Genomic DNA, 20429 nt, shown 5'->3' with positions numbered 1-20429 from the left:
ATTTGTTTATTTTGTAGGCTGTCCCTTCTCTCATATCTCTCTTTATAGCACGCAATTGCGAGTTCATAGCACATTGCAAGATAAAAAGTCGCATTTACCTTTTTTTATTTTTTATTCTGTGGCGGAAACAAGCTTCCATAGACCATAAATCTCACAGTTCGATTAATCAATGTTTGATTTGTGTTTTCACAATACAGATTGATGGTCGAGTTCAAAAAGTTCAACCCTAATCTCTTGTTCACTGGGGTTATATACAGTCCAGACTCCAGATAAACACCAGTAAGATAAACCAACTGAACATGAAATTTGACAGTAGATTAGAATAAAAGCTTTGTAGTAATCCAAATATCTATCGTGTTAATCCAATCAATGCTTTTAATTTGCTTTGTCTGAAGAGGAATACCATTAAAACTTGGCTCAGTAGTACAGAAGGAGAGTATGAGTCATTAAAGGAACAATCCACTTTTTTTGAAAATAGGCTCATTTTACAAGTCCCCTAGAGTTAGATAGTTGAGTTTTACCGTTTTTGAATCCATTCAGCCGATCTTTGTATCTGGCGGTAGCACTTTTAGCATAGCATAGATCCGCGACTATTACGCAGGAATGAGAAAGTAGTTCCTAGCCATAGGTGTAGAAAATCTCAACTTTTCATTTTCAGTTGGTCTTAGCACACGATCTTACTGTAGAAGAGTCAAGTTTTAAATAGGAAAAATATTGAAAGTGTCTTTGGTCTTTTTTTTTAATGAGATGCTAATGGACTGACCAGAACCAATGATGTATGCTAAGCTATGCTAAAAGTGCTACCGCCAGATACAAAGATCGGCTGAATGGATTCAAAAACGGTAAAACTCAAGCTCTAGGGGACTTGTAAAATGAGCCTATTTTCAAAAAAAAGTGGATTGTTCCTTTAACAATGACAATCTAATTGCATTTTATTTGTTTCTTTGTAGTATTTTAGTGCAGTAATACTGCAGTTCTGTTTCAGTATTTCCCTAATGAGTGGTTAAAGGAGATTAGTCAATATTTAACCAAATGTGAGTAGGGTTAGTGGCCTGCTAGCTTCGCACACAGACACATTGACCTTTGAGTCTTACATAACGTCTACAAAGAAATCTATTCAGTGAGTGTAGTTTGTTTGACACTCCTGCTAGACTGTGATATTGACTGTTTTCAGTTTGCTTGCTAGTTTATGTGCGAATGTAGTCCAGTTTTACATACATTTATGTAATTTATGTATTTTTAGGTCTAATGTTTGCTATTAGTTACAGCTCACACAAGTACATTTCACTCTTCTGCAGTTAACCATTGACTCGCTAGAAGATTTTTGATGTGCATGTTTGAGGTGCAATCACAGTTTATATGTACTTTCAACACCTTTCCAATCGATAAAAATGCATGCCAAGTATGCCTCAGGGTTTGCAAACTGCCGGCTCCTGGAACAATAGAGCTGTTTTTTTCTTGATTCAGAACAATTCTTCCATTGTTCCCCCCTCTTTTTATCAAGTGGTTGGTCTGCTGAGCCTGGTATTAACTGGTAAAGTAGCAATAATCTTACAAAGCCCTTGCAACCATCCAGATCAACACATCCTTGCGTTGTGGCTGTGAGTTTTGTAAGGGCCAGCACCTTCTGTAATTAGATTTTTTTTTTCTCAATTATGGCATATATCATAAAAAGGAAATGGGGCACATTTTATTTAATTTTTTTCCCATGACTGATGGCAAATTGGTTTATGATTAGGTTCAAAAATCAATCACGCAACACATGCTCCAGATTTAACCCAGACTAACCTCTTGGGTGCAGGGATGAGCCCAGGGCTTTTTTTGTTGAAAGAGGGACAGATTCCACCGCAGTGTCTGGATTTAGAGGTCAGCATAAGGACGCTGTCCCTTATCCAGAAAAGCTCTTTCACCTTTTCACATAGACACACGTACACCAGACATGACTCTGGCGGAAAGTGGCCCGCATAACAGAAGCTGCATGTGAGATATTTATAACCTCATCCATCTGTGGATTTGAAAGCAAAAAATGAAAGGTAAAGTGCATGTTTGCAACAGCGACGGAAAAGGTTGATAAAGAAACATTCTTACCTTGATGATACAAAAATACACCCAGACATAATGATTATGACCCTGACGCGAAGCAGAACCCCCCCCCCCCCCCCGAACGAGCATCAGTGACTATACATTATCCTTCTTATATGGCTATTTACCATTTAACAAGTAATTAAATGTACAACCCCAAATCAGAAAAACTTGGGACAGTATGGAAAACGCAAAAAAAAAAAAAGAAGTGATTTCTAAATTTACTTTGACTTGTATTTCATTGCAGACAATATGAACACAAAATATTTCATGTTTTGTCTGGTCAACTTCATGTCATTTGTAAATATGCATCCTTTCCTGTCATTCAGACCTTCAACACATTTAAAAAAAAAAGTTGGGACAGGAGCAATTTAGGGCTAGTAATGAGGTAAAATGGTTAAATAATGATGTGATTTGAAACAGGTGATGTCAACAGGTGATTGTAATTATGATTTGGTACAAAAGCAGCATCCAAGGAAGGTCTAATCATTTAGGAGCAAAGATGGGCCGAGGATCGCCAGTTTGCCAACAAATACGTGAGAAAATTATTGAAATGTTTAAAAACAATGTTCCTCAAAGAAAGATAGGAAGATATTTGGATATTTCACATTCAACAGTGCATAACATAATTAAAAGATTCAAGGAATCTGGAGGAATTTCAGTGCGTAAAGGACAAGGGCGCAAGCCTAAGCTGAACAACTGTGATCTCCGATCCCTCAGGCGGCACTGCATCAAGAATCGTCATTCATCTATAAGCGATATCACCACATGGGCTCAGGACTACTTTGGCAAACCTTTGTCAAGTACCACAATACGTAGTTACATCCACAAATGCCAGTTAAAACTGTACTGTGCCAAAAGGAAGCCTTATGTTAACAGTGTCCAGAAGCGCCGTCGACTTCTCTGGGCTCGGAGGCATCTGGGATGGACCATCACACAGTGGAAACGTGTACTGTGGTCAGATGAATCAGTATTTCAGGTATTTTTTGGGAGGAATGGACGCTGTGTGCTCCGGACCAAAGAAGAAAAGGATCATCCAGACTGTTACCAGCAACAAGTCCAAAAGCCAGGGTCTGTCATGGTATGGGGTTGTGTCAGTGCCCTTGGCAAAGGTAACTTGCACTTCTGTGAAGGCACCATTAATGCTGAAAAGTACATAGAGATTTTGGAGCATAATATGCTGCCTTCAAGAAGACATCTTTTCCAGGGACGTCCATGCATATTTCAACAAGACAATGCAAAACCACATTCTGCACACATTACAAAGTCCTGGCTGCGGAGGAAGAGGGTTCGGGTACTTGACTGGCCTGCCTGCAGTCCCGACCTGTCTCCAATAGAGAATGTGTGAAATGCGACAACGAAGACCCCGTACTGTTGCCCACCTTAACCCTCAGAGCCCGACGGCATCGCCCACGACGTCACACGGCACCTCCGATAAATATCTATATTATTTCATTTAACTTTTATCGATTTTCTTACCGTTTTTTCCAGCAGAAAGCTAACGAGCTAGCCATCACGGGGGTGTCTTTGGTGTCTTTGTAGCCTTTACAGAAGGTTTTCTATCCAGCCTGGAACATGTGCATCTTTTTGGAGTTGTTCAGCAATAAATCAAAACGCTTACATCCAAGATATATCCACTTGATGTCCATAATTTATACATTTTCCGTCATTTTTGCCGCTAGCGCGATGCTAGCTGCCATTTTGGATGAGGGTTTGACCAATGACAGGCTGATCCGTCATCCACGTTGGTGTGCGTCATTACGCATGAACCACAGCTCTTTTATTGTGAAGAGAGAGAGACGCACGGCTAGTTTTGAGGATAGAGAGAGAGAGACGTGCTGCAGTTTTTAGTAGTTTTGTGGAGAAAGTTTGAGGAAAAAGTTTGAGGAGAAAGTTTGAGGAGAAGTTCCTGATAGGAACTGTTTTGAGGCTTGGCACCAGTAAATATCCAAAATCCAAAGAGGCCAAAAGCGCCTGGACTTTTTTTGGAAAAATGTAAATAGTTTTGGTTCTGTATAAGTTATCATGTTTATTCCTGAGTTCCAGGACTCTAAAGACTTGAACAAACTGTTTTCCAGAGGAAATATGCTTAGCTTTTATTTATTTGTGTGTGTTTTCAATAAATATTTGAGTGATTCAATTTCCGTTTTATGTTTTCATTTGTTTTTATGGTCCCATAACTTATTTTACATTCAGGTGACATCAATGCAACACAAATATACTGACAGAGCAACTTGTCTTGAAAAAAAAGAGGTGTGTCAATTGTCTGTGCACAACAGGGTTGATGTTTTACAAGCTTTTTTAGTAAATAACACCAGGCGGAAAATTAATTGTAAAAATACCCTTAGGTCTTAAAGGGTTAAGACTTGTTTGCAGGAAGAATGGGACAAAATTACACCTGAAACACTTCATCACTTGGTGTCTTCAGTCCCTAAACGTCTTTTAAGTGTTGTGAAAAGGAATGGCAACATTACAAAGTGGTAAATGCTTTACTGTCCCAACTTTTTTTTAAATGTGTTGCAGGTCTGAATGACAGGAAAGGATGCATATTTACAAATGACATGAAGTTGACCAGACAAAACATTAAATATTTTGTGTTCATATTGTCTGCAATGAAATACAAGTCAAAGTAAATTTAGAAATCACTTCTTTTTTTATTTTATTTGCGTTTTCCATACTGTCCCAACTTTTTCTGATTTGGGGTTGTACATTAAATATTTTAGTTTAAGTTCTATTGTGTTTAGTTTAAGTTCTAAACACACAGTGATATAAACGATATGAAACTTATACAGATATGCTGGAATATGGTTTATCAGGACAAATAAAATGATATTATTTGACCTGTTAGAGTTTTGCACTTGACCAATCAGAATGAAGTTTTCTAGAAAGCTGCGTGATAATAGGATATATCAATCAAACAAGCGATTCTAACATTCAGACCCAAACCAGCAGCATGCGATTGTGATATTACTTTTATACAACAGTTAAATAAACAAGAAGGTCATAATTAATAGCTTGCGTTTCATACACAATAAAAAGTACCAATGAAAGTAGTTTCAAAGTGGAATATTCAGTTAAAAAAGTGAATTATTCAATGACTCATAATGACAGGCATTTAAATCATCCCAGATTAACTATTTTAATGGACACTTTTCACATTTCTGAAGTTCTCCGAACTGATATAATTGTGCCTGGGTAAACAAATAGTATAGTGGTACTGTAGCAGTGAACTACAGCCAATATAACTATGTGTTCTCATTTTCCCCAGAAGCTACAGCTCCATAAAAATAATAAATAAAGTTAATATAGGAGAGAAAAATCAGTGGAAAGAGTGAAAAGTCCCAGTATATCAGCCAGCACTCTTCATATCTTCAATCATATATTCCAGGATTGGAAATTGCTGTATAATTGTACAAAACAATTATAGTGCATTAACTACTGTCATTTTCTTACATATTTGTGCCATTTTACAAATGCATTATGAATGCAAATCTTTGATATAAGCCTATTTTTGCTTTACTAAGTTCCCTATCATTCAGTATCAACAACCATAATGTTAGTACAGCAAAAACAGTGTGAGAATATTGAGACGCAATGCTTTTATAACTCTGAGAATAAATTTGTGTGGGTTCATGTGTGAAAGAAGACAGGTGTAATTATAGCTAAAATTATACTGTTGTATTGTAGAACAGCTCAATAGGGAACTTTACTCATGCGTGCCAGCAATTATCTTTATGGTTTTAGTAATGGCTGCTTGTCGAAAAAGTATTTAGCTATTTCTATTCAACTGTATATTATTCAGCTGTACAAATTATGCTTTTGTTTTTGATAATTGTTTTTGATTTGTTATTGTTTTGCAGACTGAATTACATGTATTTTATTGTTTGTTAGGCCTTTAAGAGAATTATAAAGAGTTCACCATGTGGACAAGTTTAATCAAAGTTTCCATAAATCCTTGATTATGTCCGTTGCATTCCAACATTCATTAAACCCCACCACTGCCCCGGTAACCCTTTGAGGTGAAACCCTGTTGCAGGCAACATGCCATACAAGACCAAGGGATTGTGGGTAATCCATGCAAATCAGGGCTCAGACTAATGACTAGTACTGTACTTTCATGGTGTTTTAGGATCAGCCCAGTGAGCCCACTTGCAGCTATAACAGCTTCAACTCTTCTGGTAAGGCTTTCCACAAGGTTTAGGAGTGTGTTTGTGATCATTTTTGACCCTTCTTCTAGAAACGGCACTGATGTTGGAGAAGGCCTGGCTCACAGTCTCCGCTCTAATTCATCCCAAAGGTGTTCTATCAGAACTCAAGTTCCTCCACACCAAACTCATCTTTATGGCCCTTGCTTTGTGCACTGCTGTGCAGTTATGTTGGAACAGGAGGCCGTCCCCAAACTGTTCCCACAAAGTTAGGAGCATGAAATTGTCCAAAATGTCTTGGTATGCTGAAGCATTAAGAGTTCCTTTCACTGGAACTAAGGGGCAAAGCCCAACCCCTTAAAAGCAACCCCACATCATAATCCTCCTTCCACCAAACTTTACACTTGGCACAATGCAGTCAGGCAAGTACCGTTCTCCTGGCAACCGCCAAACCCAGACCCGTCCATCGGATTGCCAGACAGAGAAGTGTGATTGGTCACTCCAGAGAACTCGTCTCCACTGCTCTAGAGACCAGTGGCGGCGTGCTTTACCCCACTGCATCCGACACTTTGCATTGCACTTGGTGATGTAAGGCTTGGATGAGCTGCTCGGCCATGAAAATCCATTCCATCAAGCTCTCTACACACTGTTCTTGAGCTAATCTGAAGGCCACACAAAGTTTGGAGGCCTGAGGCCATGGAAGTGATTGGAACCCCTGAATTCAATGATTTGGAAGGGTGTTCTTTTGGCAATATAGTGTGTGTGTGTGTGTATATATCAAAATATTAAAATAGTTTTATAATATAAATATTATATAAATACTTATATTTTGATTTATTGTTATTATTATTTATAATGTATTGTATTTATTAATTATCAGAACAGATTTTTTTCTGAGATTCATAAAAATGGATAATTGCAGATTGATTGAAACACATAGAAAGAGAAATAGCAAAACATTTGCATGAGACCAGTATATTTTTCTCCATTTTGATAGACTCAAGTTTACATAATCTGGCATTCTCCATAACATAATATATAGAGAAAATATTCCTGTAGGACTTTGGTACTGGTTCCAAAAGGGTTAAAGCCACAACTCCTTGGTTACCACCCTCAGAAAGCTACAGGAAAAGCAAGTCTGTGTCCTTATTTATTTTGTGAGGCTGATATATGGCAGTCTTTTGACTAGCTCTGGGCTTGATTCCCAGCTGATGACTCAAAGGCTTTAGTGAATGCTGCACAGTTCCTCCACAACTATAATCACATTATTAACCATGACAAGGGTATGATGGTGCTGAGATGGGCATATGTGAAGGGATCATTTTAGCATTTGAATGATCACCAGTGTACTAGAATATGAATCATCCACTACATATAATAAACCTAATATCTTGAATAAATAAAATTAGCCGGAATTCATGCATATGGTCTGTTAAGATACCCTGCCATTTGCCTGGAAAAGACACGTTTGATCCAGTCATATCTCCAGAAACAGCTTGGCTCAGAGTGCCAGCCAGAAAGAGATGTACCGTAAAATATTTAATATAGGTGACCGTTTTTGGCCACAATCAAACAACTCTGATTGCAACATGCATTTAATGTGGTTCTGCCCGGTCTTGATCTGGAATTTAATTTAACCACTCAAATCATACTTGAGAGAAGTACATTGCACAATTTTTGCATTCTTCATCTACACTGCCATTTAAATGTCTTTTCTGCTCACCAAGGCTGCATTTGTCTAAAGGGGTGATGAATTGAGAAATCAACTTTCCCTTGAGCCTTTGATATATAAAAGTTAATCGTGATATAAGAATATCCTGTACGTTTCGGAGCTGAACACTTCCTTGTTAGTCAAAGAAAAGCTTTTATTGACAGAAAACGCTCGATCTCAGGATATGTTGACCCTTGACGCCATCGTGTGGTGAATCGCCGCCTCAACAGATAAATATGTACGCCTGCTTCTGTAGCCCCGCCCACCGACTCGTGGAGCTAAACGGATCGCGCTACCGAGCAATAAACATGCCGAAGATAGCAAGATATTGTGGTTGAACTTTATTTTAATGACTATCCAGCTTACGTGGGGAAGCTGTTCATTTCACCGGATTCGTTTGTAAACAAGAGACTGGATTTGCAGACAGGATGAGATTACATGAATGAATGGTGCAACACACTAATGTGAGTAAAAAATGTTTTTATATGTGCTAGTATTGCATTGTTACAGATCAAATACAATGTTACATTGTGTACATGTCTAACTAAACATAACTTACCACGCTGTCACAAGGCTCGCAAAGCCCAACTGGGCTATGTGTTTTCCAGACGGGCTACCAATACGTATCATCTTAAATAGTGAAATAACATTCCTTTCTTGATGTGTGTTGTTCACTCTCTTGACTTGATATTTGAAGGAAATACAATCGTGGAAGTTTTGATGATGCTGTCTGCAGCGTACTTGGCGCACGCATATATCCACCGATCGGGCGGGCCAAGTTATATAAAATAACATTCATATTAATTACTGGTGGATGAGAGATAGACCATTGTGTTTGTTTGATAAAGACCTTATTAGGGCTGCACCAGCGAATCAATAAAATCGATAAAATTCGATAATTGAGTTGGCAACAAATTTCATTATCGATTCGTTGTGTCGCGCGACTATTATGCCCCTCAATAAGACGTGGGGATGTTTGAGTATAAAAAAGCACGGTTGAGCGCCAAGCAGAGTGAAAGCGGGCGAGCCGTGCTGTACCCGTCGTACCACGCAGTGGAAAAGCAAACCGAGCCGAGCCGTATGCTACCAGTCGAAAAGCGCCATTAATAAATCGACCACGGTGGTGATTCAGCACCTAAAATGAAAACATCTTGGAGTCCTTGATGAGGAGGAAGGGAGTTCAACAGCAGGGTAACGTTAAGTCACTACAAAATCCCACTTTTGTTCCGTTTGGAAGTGAGGAGCGTGACGTCCCTCCAGTAGCTCTTCTGGTGCTTGCTTACTCGTTATCCAGCTTGACAAGCATGACAAGTTAGCGTTAGCTTGTTAATAACAGTAGTAAAGCAGGGGTGGTATAGTTTGCAAGACTAAAGACACGTTTTTATTCACTTGCCTTTTTTGGCCCATTCATTTTTCAATCTGTTGCTATGTTAATTTCGTATACAAATAATTTGTCAGTATTTTAAAACATTTTTCTCAGACAAAAACAAGACGAAAATCAAAACCAGTTTTGAATGACAAAAACTATGACTAATATCTAATGTCATTTTCGGTCAGCATTCGGTCTTAATGTGACATCAGTCCATTAACCTGCTTCCACTTGTGCTTTTAATATTAATCAAACAACAAAAGACAGAGAAAATCACCTCTTTAGTTTTAATAAGGATTCATTATATTTATTTTACATTAATTGTTTAATCCATATTTAATCTATAAGGAATGTTGTATGCAAGTTGTTATAAAGAATGCATATCATTCATTGAAAATAAGACATTGTGTTATTCTTTAGGAGGAGTAGTTTTATTTAATTGTTACATCATATTTTTTTATATGTCACAACAGTTAAATCTGTGTCTGTATTGCTTGGTTAATACAGTAGATGTTTTCTCAAGGAGTATATAATGGGTTTGGACATTTTAGAGAAATTTAACTAAACCCATAAAATTGTGTGTGTGAGTGTGTGCGTCTTAGTGTAGTGTAGAGAACAAGTTCTAACATCCTGTTAAGTTTTCTGATTAGTATTTTTCTTTATAAAAAGAAAAGAAAAAGATCTATAGATTTATTGTAGCAACCTGTGCACTTTCTGAAGATTTTTTGCACTGTGAATTTGCACTGTCAGTTCTGTTTTTGAATAAAGGATAGTAAATTAATGTTTAAAAAAAAAATCAAATTCATCGATTAATCGGAAAAAATAATCAACAGATTAATTGATTATTAAAATAATCGTTAGTTGCAGCCCTAGACCTTATGTGAGCCCTGTGGGTGAATCATTCCGGTTGCCGTTTTCCCACACGCTTTCAAAACAATGCCTCATGCGTACTCATGGGGGAGCCGAAGCTCATTAAATATGCAAAGCTGATCCAATCATAGTGGGCGTTTACTTCCAAGTCTTCAGTGCGGCACGCCCATTAAAACCGAGCGTGTCTTGAGAGAGGCTCAAAACCAGGGCAGAAAACCACACAAACATCACAAGTAGACCTCAGACAACAGTATAAAAAATAAAAAAGCCAGTTCATGACACCTTTAATCAAAAATACAGTGAAAACAGTAATACTGTAAGAGAATATTACAATTTTCAAATAACTATTTTCTATTTAATACATTTTAAAATGTGATTTATTGATGGCAAAGCTGAATTTTCATCATCATTACTCCTCAGTGTCACATGACCCTTCAGAAATCATTCTAAAATGCTGATTCGATGCTCAAGAAACATTTCTTATTATTATCAATGTTTAAAACAGTTGTGCTGCTTCATATTTTTTGTGGAAATAGTGATAATTATTTTCAAGATTCTTTTAATTGAGTCCACAAGAACAGCATTTGTTTGAAATGGAAATCTTTTGTAACATTATAAATGTCTTTACTGTCACTTTAGATAAATGTATTGCATTCTTGTTTAATTAAAGTAATCATTTATTTCTTTAAATAATAATAAAAAAACAGTCTGACCCCAAACTTTTAAACAATTGTGTATATTAAGGTTTTTAATTAAAATAATTACAAGAAATAATTGCAATGTTGCAATACACTGTCATATGTAATGGTATATAAACAAATTGTTTATAAATTGGACTACACTGTGCTGTGCTTTAGTATGTTTGTTTTTTCGTGAGAGGCGTGTTTTCTTGCCGATATTTGACAGTTATTTTACTTTTGTATCTCATGTTCAGACTGCAAGGTAAAATATATTGTATTTTAAAGGTGCAGTAAATGATTTCTGGTAAACACTGTTGATATTTGAAATCATCAAAACAAAAGGATCACACCCTTCTCTTAATGCCTCCACCCCACATTCACATACACACTGTACAACACAGGCAATGACTAAGGCGAAATCTGCTGTGCCTGCTGCCCGAGGGTATGATGTCATCAATAAGAGAAAGTAATTTGTGTCACTAAAGCCGCGTTTCCACCGCAGGAACTTTCCCCAGGAACTAGGGACTTTGGGGTGGTACTCTGTGTGTTTCGACCGCAGGAACCGGGGTCTAAATAAAGTTCCGGGTAAAAATTTCCCCCTCAAAATGTCCCTGCTCGCGAGGAAGTACTTTTTCAAAGTTCAGGAACTTTCGGGGGTGGGACTTGTGCGCTGAACATGCTGATTGGTTGAGCTCACGCAGCATTTTATTTCAACCTAAAAGTCTGTTGCGGTGTGTGCAGTGAGAGTTGTTTGCTATTCGAATCAACAACAGGGTTTTTAAAAATACGACAGATGGACCGACTACGAGGTTCAGGCTTTATTTAATTTATTTGCGGAGAAAAAAGTTCCTGGGACAAATTGTTCTGGGTAATTTCGGTGGAAACGGGGCTTATGATAATTCAGGTCGTTCGCAAAGACCCGCCCCCTTTAGCTACTATTGCTATGTCCGACAAGCCATGGCGCTCTCACGCCACAGACAGGACAGAGCAGATTACTTTTAATATGAAACAAAGTCTCAACTTTCTAATTTTGTCATTTTTTAAAAATACGTTTAAACCATAAATACCGTTTTGTGGCTCTGTAATGTGTCGTGACAGATTGCTGTAGCGCCTCGTAAACCAATCATCTCTTCCTACTAGCTAATTTATCAAATAAACTTGAATGAACATCAGAAGGAATGTTGTTTCAACCGCAGAAAGACGTAGGTACACACCGTTTATTCAGGTTCAAGCAGGGCCGTAACCACCATAAACATTAGACAACAGTAATATCAAGTGATGTAAACTACTTGACATTTTTTCTGAAATTTCACCATTTTGAATTGAAAATATGACATTATGTAAAAGAACTGAATTTGACATGACAAGAAATGTTATGCATATTAGGCTGACGAAAAATATTATTTGCAAATAGTTTATTTACTTCATAACTGCAATAGAACTGAACATCTTTACCATTCTTATTTCTTTTTCTTTATTTTCTTAAATCCCTTTTAATACTTAAATAATTTAATTCCTTTAAATAAACCAATAAGACCAATAACCCCCCACCCCTCCCCAGAAAAAAAAACCAACAAAACTTGGGCCCCCCCAATGTCTATGGTTACGGCCTTGAGTTCAAGTCCACCGAAATTAATCTACGAACTCTCCTGACTGCTTTGTCTGACAAAATGGCGGATTTGGTGAAATGGTGGATTACGATTGGCCAGATCGCCTGTCAATCAAACTCCAGGCGAAGGGTGATTTTTCAACAGTGTTCTTAAAAAATCGGTTACTTGGTGCTAAATATTTAGAAGTAGCAAAAAGCGCTTGATACATTAACGACAGCGGAAAGCTATAGCACCCAGAGTGTGGCTCTTTTATGTGACGTGCTGACACATGAGAAGTGTGCACTGACATGCATTAGAAGCGGAAGGCTGCATATTGAAGTGTATCATGTGTTCAGGCTGGAGATGTTCAGCAAGAGTGTTAAAAGCTCAGCTGTGTCTGTCTGACAGCAGAGGGCTACATAAAGCAGACAAACACACTTATTAGGCATACAAGTGCAGATGGACACACACTGTATTTGTCTGCTCGCATGCACACACAGGCAGAGATTATGTGTGACATGCATGACTCGGCAAAGGCGCATGTGCTCTTCATCACGGCTTGCTCTCTTCGTCTCATCTATTCAGTCATTATCCCTCTCTCAGCATGATCCTCCTCTGTATGTCTAATCTCTCTCTCTCTCTCTCTCTCTCTCTCTCTCTCTCTCTCTCTGGCTCTAATCCAAATCTCAATTCTCTCTCTCTGAAAATCACAAAAGATGCCTTTTAATTCAGCCAGATAAATTATACTTTCAAATTTTGATTTGAAAAGGGGTTTACAAAAGAAATGGATGTCCAAACAAATAGACAGTGCTCAACATATATGGGTTTTTAATGGTTGATGCTACAATTATATAATGTGATATTTAATTGAATATAATTTAATTCTATTTAATAAGATTTAATAATTGAATTAACTTAATTAACTGCAAATTAGATAGAATATTAGATAGATAGAATATATAAAAAATATCAAGATATAAATAAAACTGTGATTATTTAATTTATTAAGTTCTAACTTAATTGACATTGACTTACAAAAATAAGATTTGTTGAATTGATGAAAAATAATGTATATAGGCATATATACACACACACACACACACACACACATTTTAATTATTTTATTTGGAATGACAAATACTGATTAAAGCAACACAGCATCCAAATATTCATAAAGAGCTTATCATGTTTAACCTGACAATACAGACAATGTAAACAGTCCCGACCACATCAGTCAATGGGCTATGGATAAAGATGACATCGTCTTCTCCAAACATGCAGACTGCCTATGATTGCTGACACAGAGCAATATCTGGCTATTTGCTTAGAGCTCTTTTTACTCAGTCCAGCAATCTGCAAGCCTCGGACACATAATCTGTGCACATGCCCTTAGCTACCCAAAATAAGAACAATTAGTTTGGTCCTGTAGCCACACACTGCCATAGCATTTGTTAACGGCTGGTACTTTAACATTTTCTCAGAAAAACACACGTCCATGTAAGCATCAAAACAACAGCCCACTTCTAGAATCACGATATCTTTAGAAAGTTCATCAATGACTACAATGTCTGGAGTATTTGGGTGTTCACTTAGAGCACTTTTAAGAAAGTTTATATTATCGTTCAGGTTTGAGAACCAGCTGGTTTGAACAGTCTTATTTACGTGTATTGCACTTTGTCCAGAAACTTTGCGCAGTTCTTGAGCTATTGTGTTTACGATGCGATCGTGGCGCGCGATGTAAAGTCCTTTGAACGCAGGGCATCCGTTCATTATGTGCGCTGTAGATTCCATTATCTTATCTCGGTGTAGTAAGCAGAATGGTTCGTGATGTTTTGGAAACCACAGGGAGAGATTGTATTTGGTCGGGAGTGTTTGTAGCCTGGCTTTAATAACAAACTATGCATAACATTATGACCACTAATATTAATATTGTGTTGGTCCCCCTTTTGCTGCCCAAACAGCCCTGACTCCACTAGACCCTTGAAGGTGTGCTGTGGTATCTGACACCAAGATGTTAGCAGCAGATCCTTTAAGTCCTGTAAGTTGCAAAGTGGGGCCTCCATGGATCGGACTTGCTATGCAGCCCCATATGCAACAAACTGCGATGCACTGTATTCTGACACCTTTCTATCAGAACCAGCATTAACTTTTTGAGCAATTTGAGCTACAGTAGCTCGTCTGTTTGATTAGACCACACGGGCCAGCCTTCGCTCCACACGTGCATCAATGAGCCTTGGCCGCCCATGAGTCATGACCCTGTCGCTGGTTCACCACTGTTCCTTCCTTCCCAAATCCCTACGCTTGCCCATTTTTCCTACTTCTAACACATCAATTTTGAGGGCAAAATGTTCACTTGCTGCCTAATATATCCCACCCACTAACAGGTGCCATGACGAAGAGATAATCAGTGTTATTCACTTTATCTCTCAGTGGTCATAATGTTATGCCTGATCGGTGTGTGTGTGTATGTATATATGTGTGTGTGTGTATATATATATATATATATATATATATATATATATATATATATATATATATATATTATAAAACATATGAAATATACTTTACATAACTTATGTAAAACAAAGTTTATACATTTTATACAAAATGTACTCAAAATTATTTTAAAAATATTTAAAAGTGGAACATATGCTCTATTTATTGACACGGCTGTCTGTAAATTCTAAAAATTATACTAGACATAATGAGTCTCTTCTGCCCAGTCAGACACTCTTAAAATAGGCAGAGATCTAAGATGAATCAGTCTGATCAATACATCTCTACAATCAGTGCAACTGATAGTAAATCCTTGTCTGTTGCATTAGATTAAAAATCAACATTTTATTCCAGTACTCATAAGAGGATATTGTGAAATTTTAGGTCACTTGAGAAGTTGAAAAATGCAGTGATCTGAAAGGAGGAAATTGTGGATGTTAAAAGTGTTTATTTGTCTCCCTCTGCAGGTGAGTCAGGGGAATGTTCCTGGAGTGGAGAGCGCCTCTCTGGCCATGGACACTGAAGAGGGTGTTGAGGTGGTCTGGAACGAAGTCCTCTTCCATGACAAGAAGGTCTTTAAGACAGTGGAGGTGAGTGCTCAAACAAACCATTTCTGAATATATTTCAGTTGACACTACCGTTCAAAATGTTGGAGTTGGTAAAATGTGTTAATTTCAATTCAGTTCAGTTCAAAAAGTCCCTTTATGCTCACACATTTATTTAATCCAAAATACAGTAAAAACTGTAATATCGTGAAATATTATTATTAACTTAAAATAACTGTTTTTCTGTTTGGATATATTTTAAAATGTAATGTATTCCTGTGATGCATAGCTGAATTTTCAGCATCATTACTCCAGTCTTTAGTGTCACATGATCCTTCAGAAATCATCTAATATGCTGATTTGCTGCTCAAGAAACACTTATGATTATTATCAATGTTGAGATACAACTGTTCATATTTTTGTGGAGACCATGATAATTTTGTTTGCAGTATTCTTTGATGAATAGAACGTTCAAAAGAAGTTGAAATAGAAATATTTTGTACCATTCCATTGATCATTTTTTATCAATTTAATACATCTTTTCTGAAATTTTTTAATTAACATTCTCAAGTGCGTTTCATTTTGTGTAGGACAAAATGAAGGAGATGTTTGAGAACCTGATGCAGGTGGATCATCCCAATATTGTCAAATTTCACAAATACTGGCTGGACATTGGGGACAATCATGCTCGGGTAACACACACACACACACACACACACACACACACACACACACACACACACACACACACACACACACACACACACACACACACACACACACACACACACACACACACACACACACACACACACACACACACACACACACACACACACACTATCCTTTTCATTATAATGGTTTCATATTGTGGCAGTGTAAAATAACAAAATCAAAGCATCTCTTTAAGGCGAAAGGCATTTTTCATGCATTTTGATCAATTTATTTGGAAACAAAACAATCATTATTTTTGCTGTTTGGTGCAGTTATGGATAGTAATGCTAGTATGTAACCTTAAAGACCATATTAAGTAACTAAAATCCATAATTTTTGCCTCAGATCCACTTTTGAAAGGTTATTAAGTCATCCGTTCTGACGAGAAGACAACAAACGTGCAGATGCGCCTTCTCCCGTTTTTCTGCTCTGTTGCTTGCGATGAACATGTTCAGATTTGGATTCCATCCACATGAACAATATAATCAAAATAATCATTGCTGTGGTCTCACGCTTGATGAACCTATTCAAGTTTGCATCGGTAGTATGAAAACCAATAGCGGACGTGCTAGCAAAAGCGAATGCTGTCTAATCAGATCTGACTACATATAACTTGCAGTTAGAAGAGTCTAAAAATTCAAATACGGAAAACAAAAAATTTCATTGTGAGCCTGAAATGCAGCCTAATATGATTTGTTTCTAAAATAACTGTTCTTATTTTGATATACACCTGAAGTGGCGTTATATCGAAATAGCTTTTCTTTTTATGTCCATCACAGGTTGTGTTCATCACAGAGTACATGTCGTCTGGCAGCTTGAAACAGTTCCTCAAAAAGACCAAGAAAAACCACAAGACCATGAATGTCAAGGTCAGGCTTTCATAGGAATTTTTAATCTGAGACTGTTGTCTAAATATATTATTATTGTGCGACGCTGTGATTTCTGTGTTCACATGATGCATTACTGTATTTCAGGCCTGGAAACGCTGGTGTACACAGATTCTCTCTGCCCTCAGGTGACACACTTTTTCATTTGTGTGTGTTTGTGTTGAAGGTTGTGTGAGTTCAAACATGGGAATTTGTACATTAACAAGCATGCAACTTCTTCCACTCATTAGTTACCTGCACTCGTGTGACCCTCCCATAATTCACGGCAACCTCACATGTGACACCATCTTCATTCAGCACAACGGCCTCATTAAAATTGGATCAGGTAAAATATCCTCTTTTTAGTCGAATTTTTGACTAAAATAACTACATAAAAGTGTATCTGTTAACAGTGAAGTGCATTTATTTAGGAAAAAACAGATTTCTAACAAAATCTGTGTAACCATCATCCAATGTCTTCCTTCAATTTTTTCAATTAAATTTCTGTTTTTTTCCTCTCTGTAGTTTGGCACCGACTCTTTGTGAATGGTGAGAGTCATTTTAACATTTCATTTAATATGTAATGTATATGAATTTACCACATTACCTACACTGAGAAAAACATTTATATACCACTGTATATATTAATTTTGTTTTCAAGAAAAAAATTATTATTAACCCTGGAAAAGCCTGATATAGTCATAAAAATCTATTTGTTTTTTAAATGGAACAGTTTATTGAACCTTTAGACAAAATATATATAGAATAATTTGATACATCAGGCTTTTAAGGCTTATATAATATGATGTTGGAGAATATGGCGCTCATATTCGATGAAGAAAAAACTGTTTTTATTCAGAGGTGACTGAGCAGAAATATGCAATTTGATGCAGTTGCTAATATTTATATGGCCAAAAAGTAAGATGAAATTCTGATAGCTTGTAATGTAAATCAATGAGGTCTTTATAACAGTATAGTAGACTACTTGCATAAAGTGCATATACATATCAGATGTCACTCTATGGGCCCTATCATACACCCGGGGCAATGCGACGCCAGGCAAGTGTTTTTTTGCTAGTTGCACGGTTATCATTTTCACGTCCAGCGCCACATTATTATAGCAAATGCACTCGCGCCCATCTGTTCGCCCATGGGCGTGCTGGTCTGAAAACGAGGTGTGTTGTTCAGGAGCGTTGCTATTTTGACCGACTGAAACCTGGACTGAAATCAATAGCTCAGTATCTTTTTGTGTTATTTAAAGGGTGTGTTAGTAATATGTGCATATAGGCAGGGATGTAGTGGAGGCTAAACGCACGTAAACGCCGTTTACGCACCTCCCAAAATTCGGAAATAGCGTTTACCCACCTCCAAAGTGCGTTTATCCACCTCTAAATTTAGTTTATCCACCTCTAAATAGCCTACAGTTCCTAAGCCATTTTAAATTAAGCTTATGTCGTTTTAGTTTCATATTGTTCATTTTCATTGGTTGTTTGTTGTACAGTTAGACGAAGTATTTCATATTGCGCTGCAACTGTCAGTGTGAGTAGTGGGAAGTTCGGATCATTTTACTGACTTGGATCGTCTCGTTCAGCAAAATGAACTAATCTTTTCTCTTTCCGTCTCTATGGGACTGACAGGAAGAACAAAAGACTCGGATCTCACCTGTCGATTCAGAATCAGAACAGAACCCATATGTTGCGTAATGCGCATGCGCGGTCAACACAAAATGAACGAATCACTCTCTGAGACAACTCGGTAGTCCCGACTCATATTAAAGATTTGTGAATCATTCATGAACGACACGCAACCAAGATTCAAACATGGATATCCGGCAATTTTTAAAGAGCCGTCAAGACAGCAGCCCTCCTCCTAATGCCAGCATACGGGCTCGGCTACAAGCCCAAAGTGAGTGAGCTCGGAAAACAGTACTAAACTTTATGTTTTTGGGGTTAATTTGGTTCACGGTTAGATTCATGCCACTGACTCAACAAGTCACCTCTTCCTTTTCCCATTAGCCAATGTAGGCCTACAAGTAAAATTCAGGATACATTATTATCAGATAAATAACTGGATGTAATTATATGCATTCTCTGGTATTTAAACCACTGAAAGTTTGTGACAACAAGCTCCCTTTGCTAGTCAGCTAGCTAGTTATTGTTATCGCTACAGCCGTTCGCAGGTACGGTAAACGTTTCTATGGTAATAACAGCGAGTGACATCTTTGACATCTTTGTGGACCAATCAGATGCGTCGTGGGTAGTGTAGTTTTTCTTACAGACCTCTAGCTACAGAAGCAGAAACTTTCGTTTCACAACTTGTGGTCAGTCTACCTCAGATGTTTTAGACATTATGGCTGATAATCTAAATCCTTATGGAGAAAAATCAATGGTAGTTTTACTTCCTGTTTGCGTCTGTAGATTTCTCATAAATTCATCAAAAGTTTACATTCTAAATGCAATCGCAAGCGATCGCTGTCTGCACCTTCATCATCAATACAAAGCTCTCGCTCTTCTTCACCAAATTCATCCTTCTGTCGTTAATCTGCACCTGCCTCATAAGCAATTGGCAAAAACTGTAATCGACAACTATTTTGATAATCGATTAGTCGGCTTGAGTAATTTTTTAAGACAAAAGTAAAATTCTTTGATTCCTTCTTTGATTTGTTTAATGTGAATATGTTCTAGTGTGTTCTCTCATATGTGACAGTAAACTGAGTTGTGGACAAAACGAGACATTTGAGGACGTCATTCTGGGCTTTTGGCAAACACTGATCCACATTTTTTGGACATTATAGACCAAACAACTAATCGATTACTTGAGAAAATATTCAACAGATTAATCGACTATGAAAATAATCCCAAATCTAATCATTATGTACAAGTGCACTGCATTGGAACCCCTGGATATAAGCCTCCCCTCTCTATCTCTCTTAAATATTTTTGTTCTCTCTGAGAACAATAGCTATCATCAGGATACGCTATACACCGGCAGTGGCCCACCTTACCGTGACCACGATGCGGTCACCCAGAATTTATAGTTTACCCACCTCTTTTTTTACCACTACACCTCTGCATATAGGCGGGTGCACAACACGTCTACACTTTGCTTATCACACACACAGGGACACGCAGCAGCACACAAACATTTTTAAATATTAAAAATAAAAGGATTTCTCTATGGAGAAGCGTTCAGTCTTTCCGCTTGCAAATTCCGCCATGGTGCGAGTGAAAGTGGCTTTTAAAGGGAAAGGGAGATGAGACTCTGATTGGTTTATTACACCCAAAACACACCCATGAACCATTAAGAGACTAGGGACAACTCTTTTGGACCATGCGTCTGGTGACCATTTTTGTCGTTAAACT

At 37.6% G+C, this 20429-nt stretch overlaps 1 protein-coding gene across 2 annotated transcripts in view; it reads left to right on the top strand.

The window, feature by feature from the left end:
* The window catches only part of nrbp2b (nuclear receptor binding protein 2b), a 53713-nt gene that overhangs the window by 20536 nt on the left and 12748 nt on the right, over window positions 1-20429 (top strand). For both annotated transcript variants that reach the window (XM_079805633.1, XM_079805632.1), the window contains exons 2-7: window positions 15410-15532; window positions 16078-16179; window positions 16981-17070; window positions 17176-17216; window positions 17319-17413; window positions 17593-17616. In XM_079805633.1, the coding sequence (XP_079661759.1) occupies window positions 15410-15532; window positions 16078-16179; window positions 16981-17070; window positions 17176-17216; window positions 17319-17413; window positions 17593-17616 (475 nt within the window). The remainder of the gene's footprint in view (window positions 1-15409; window positions 15533-16077; window positions 16180-16980; window positions 17071-17175; window positions 17217-17318; window positions 17414-17592; window positions 17617-20429) is intronic.

Source organism: Gobio gobio (genome assembly GCF_949357685.1).
Source record: "Gobio gobio genome assembly, chromosome: 23".
NCBI lineage: Eukaryota > Metazoa > Chordata > Actinopteri > Cypriniformes > Gobionidae > Gobio > Gobio gobio.
Note: the sequence above shows the minus strand (reverse complement) of the source record. Positions and strands in the feature narration are given on the sequence as shown.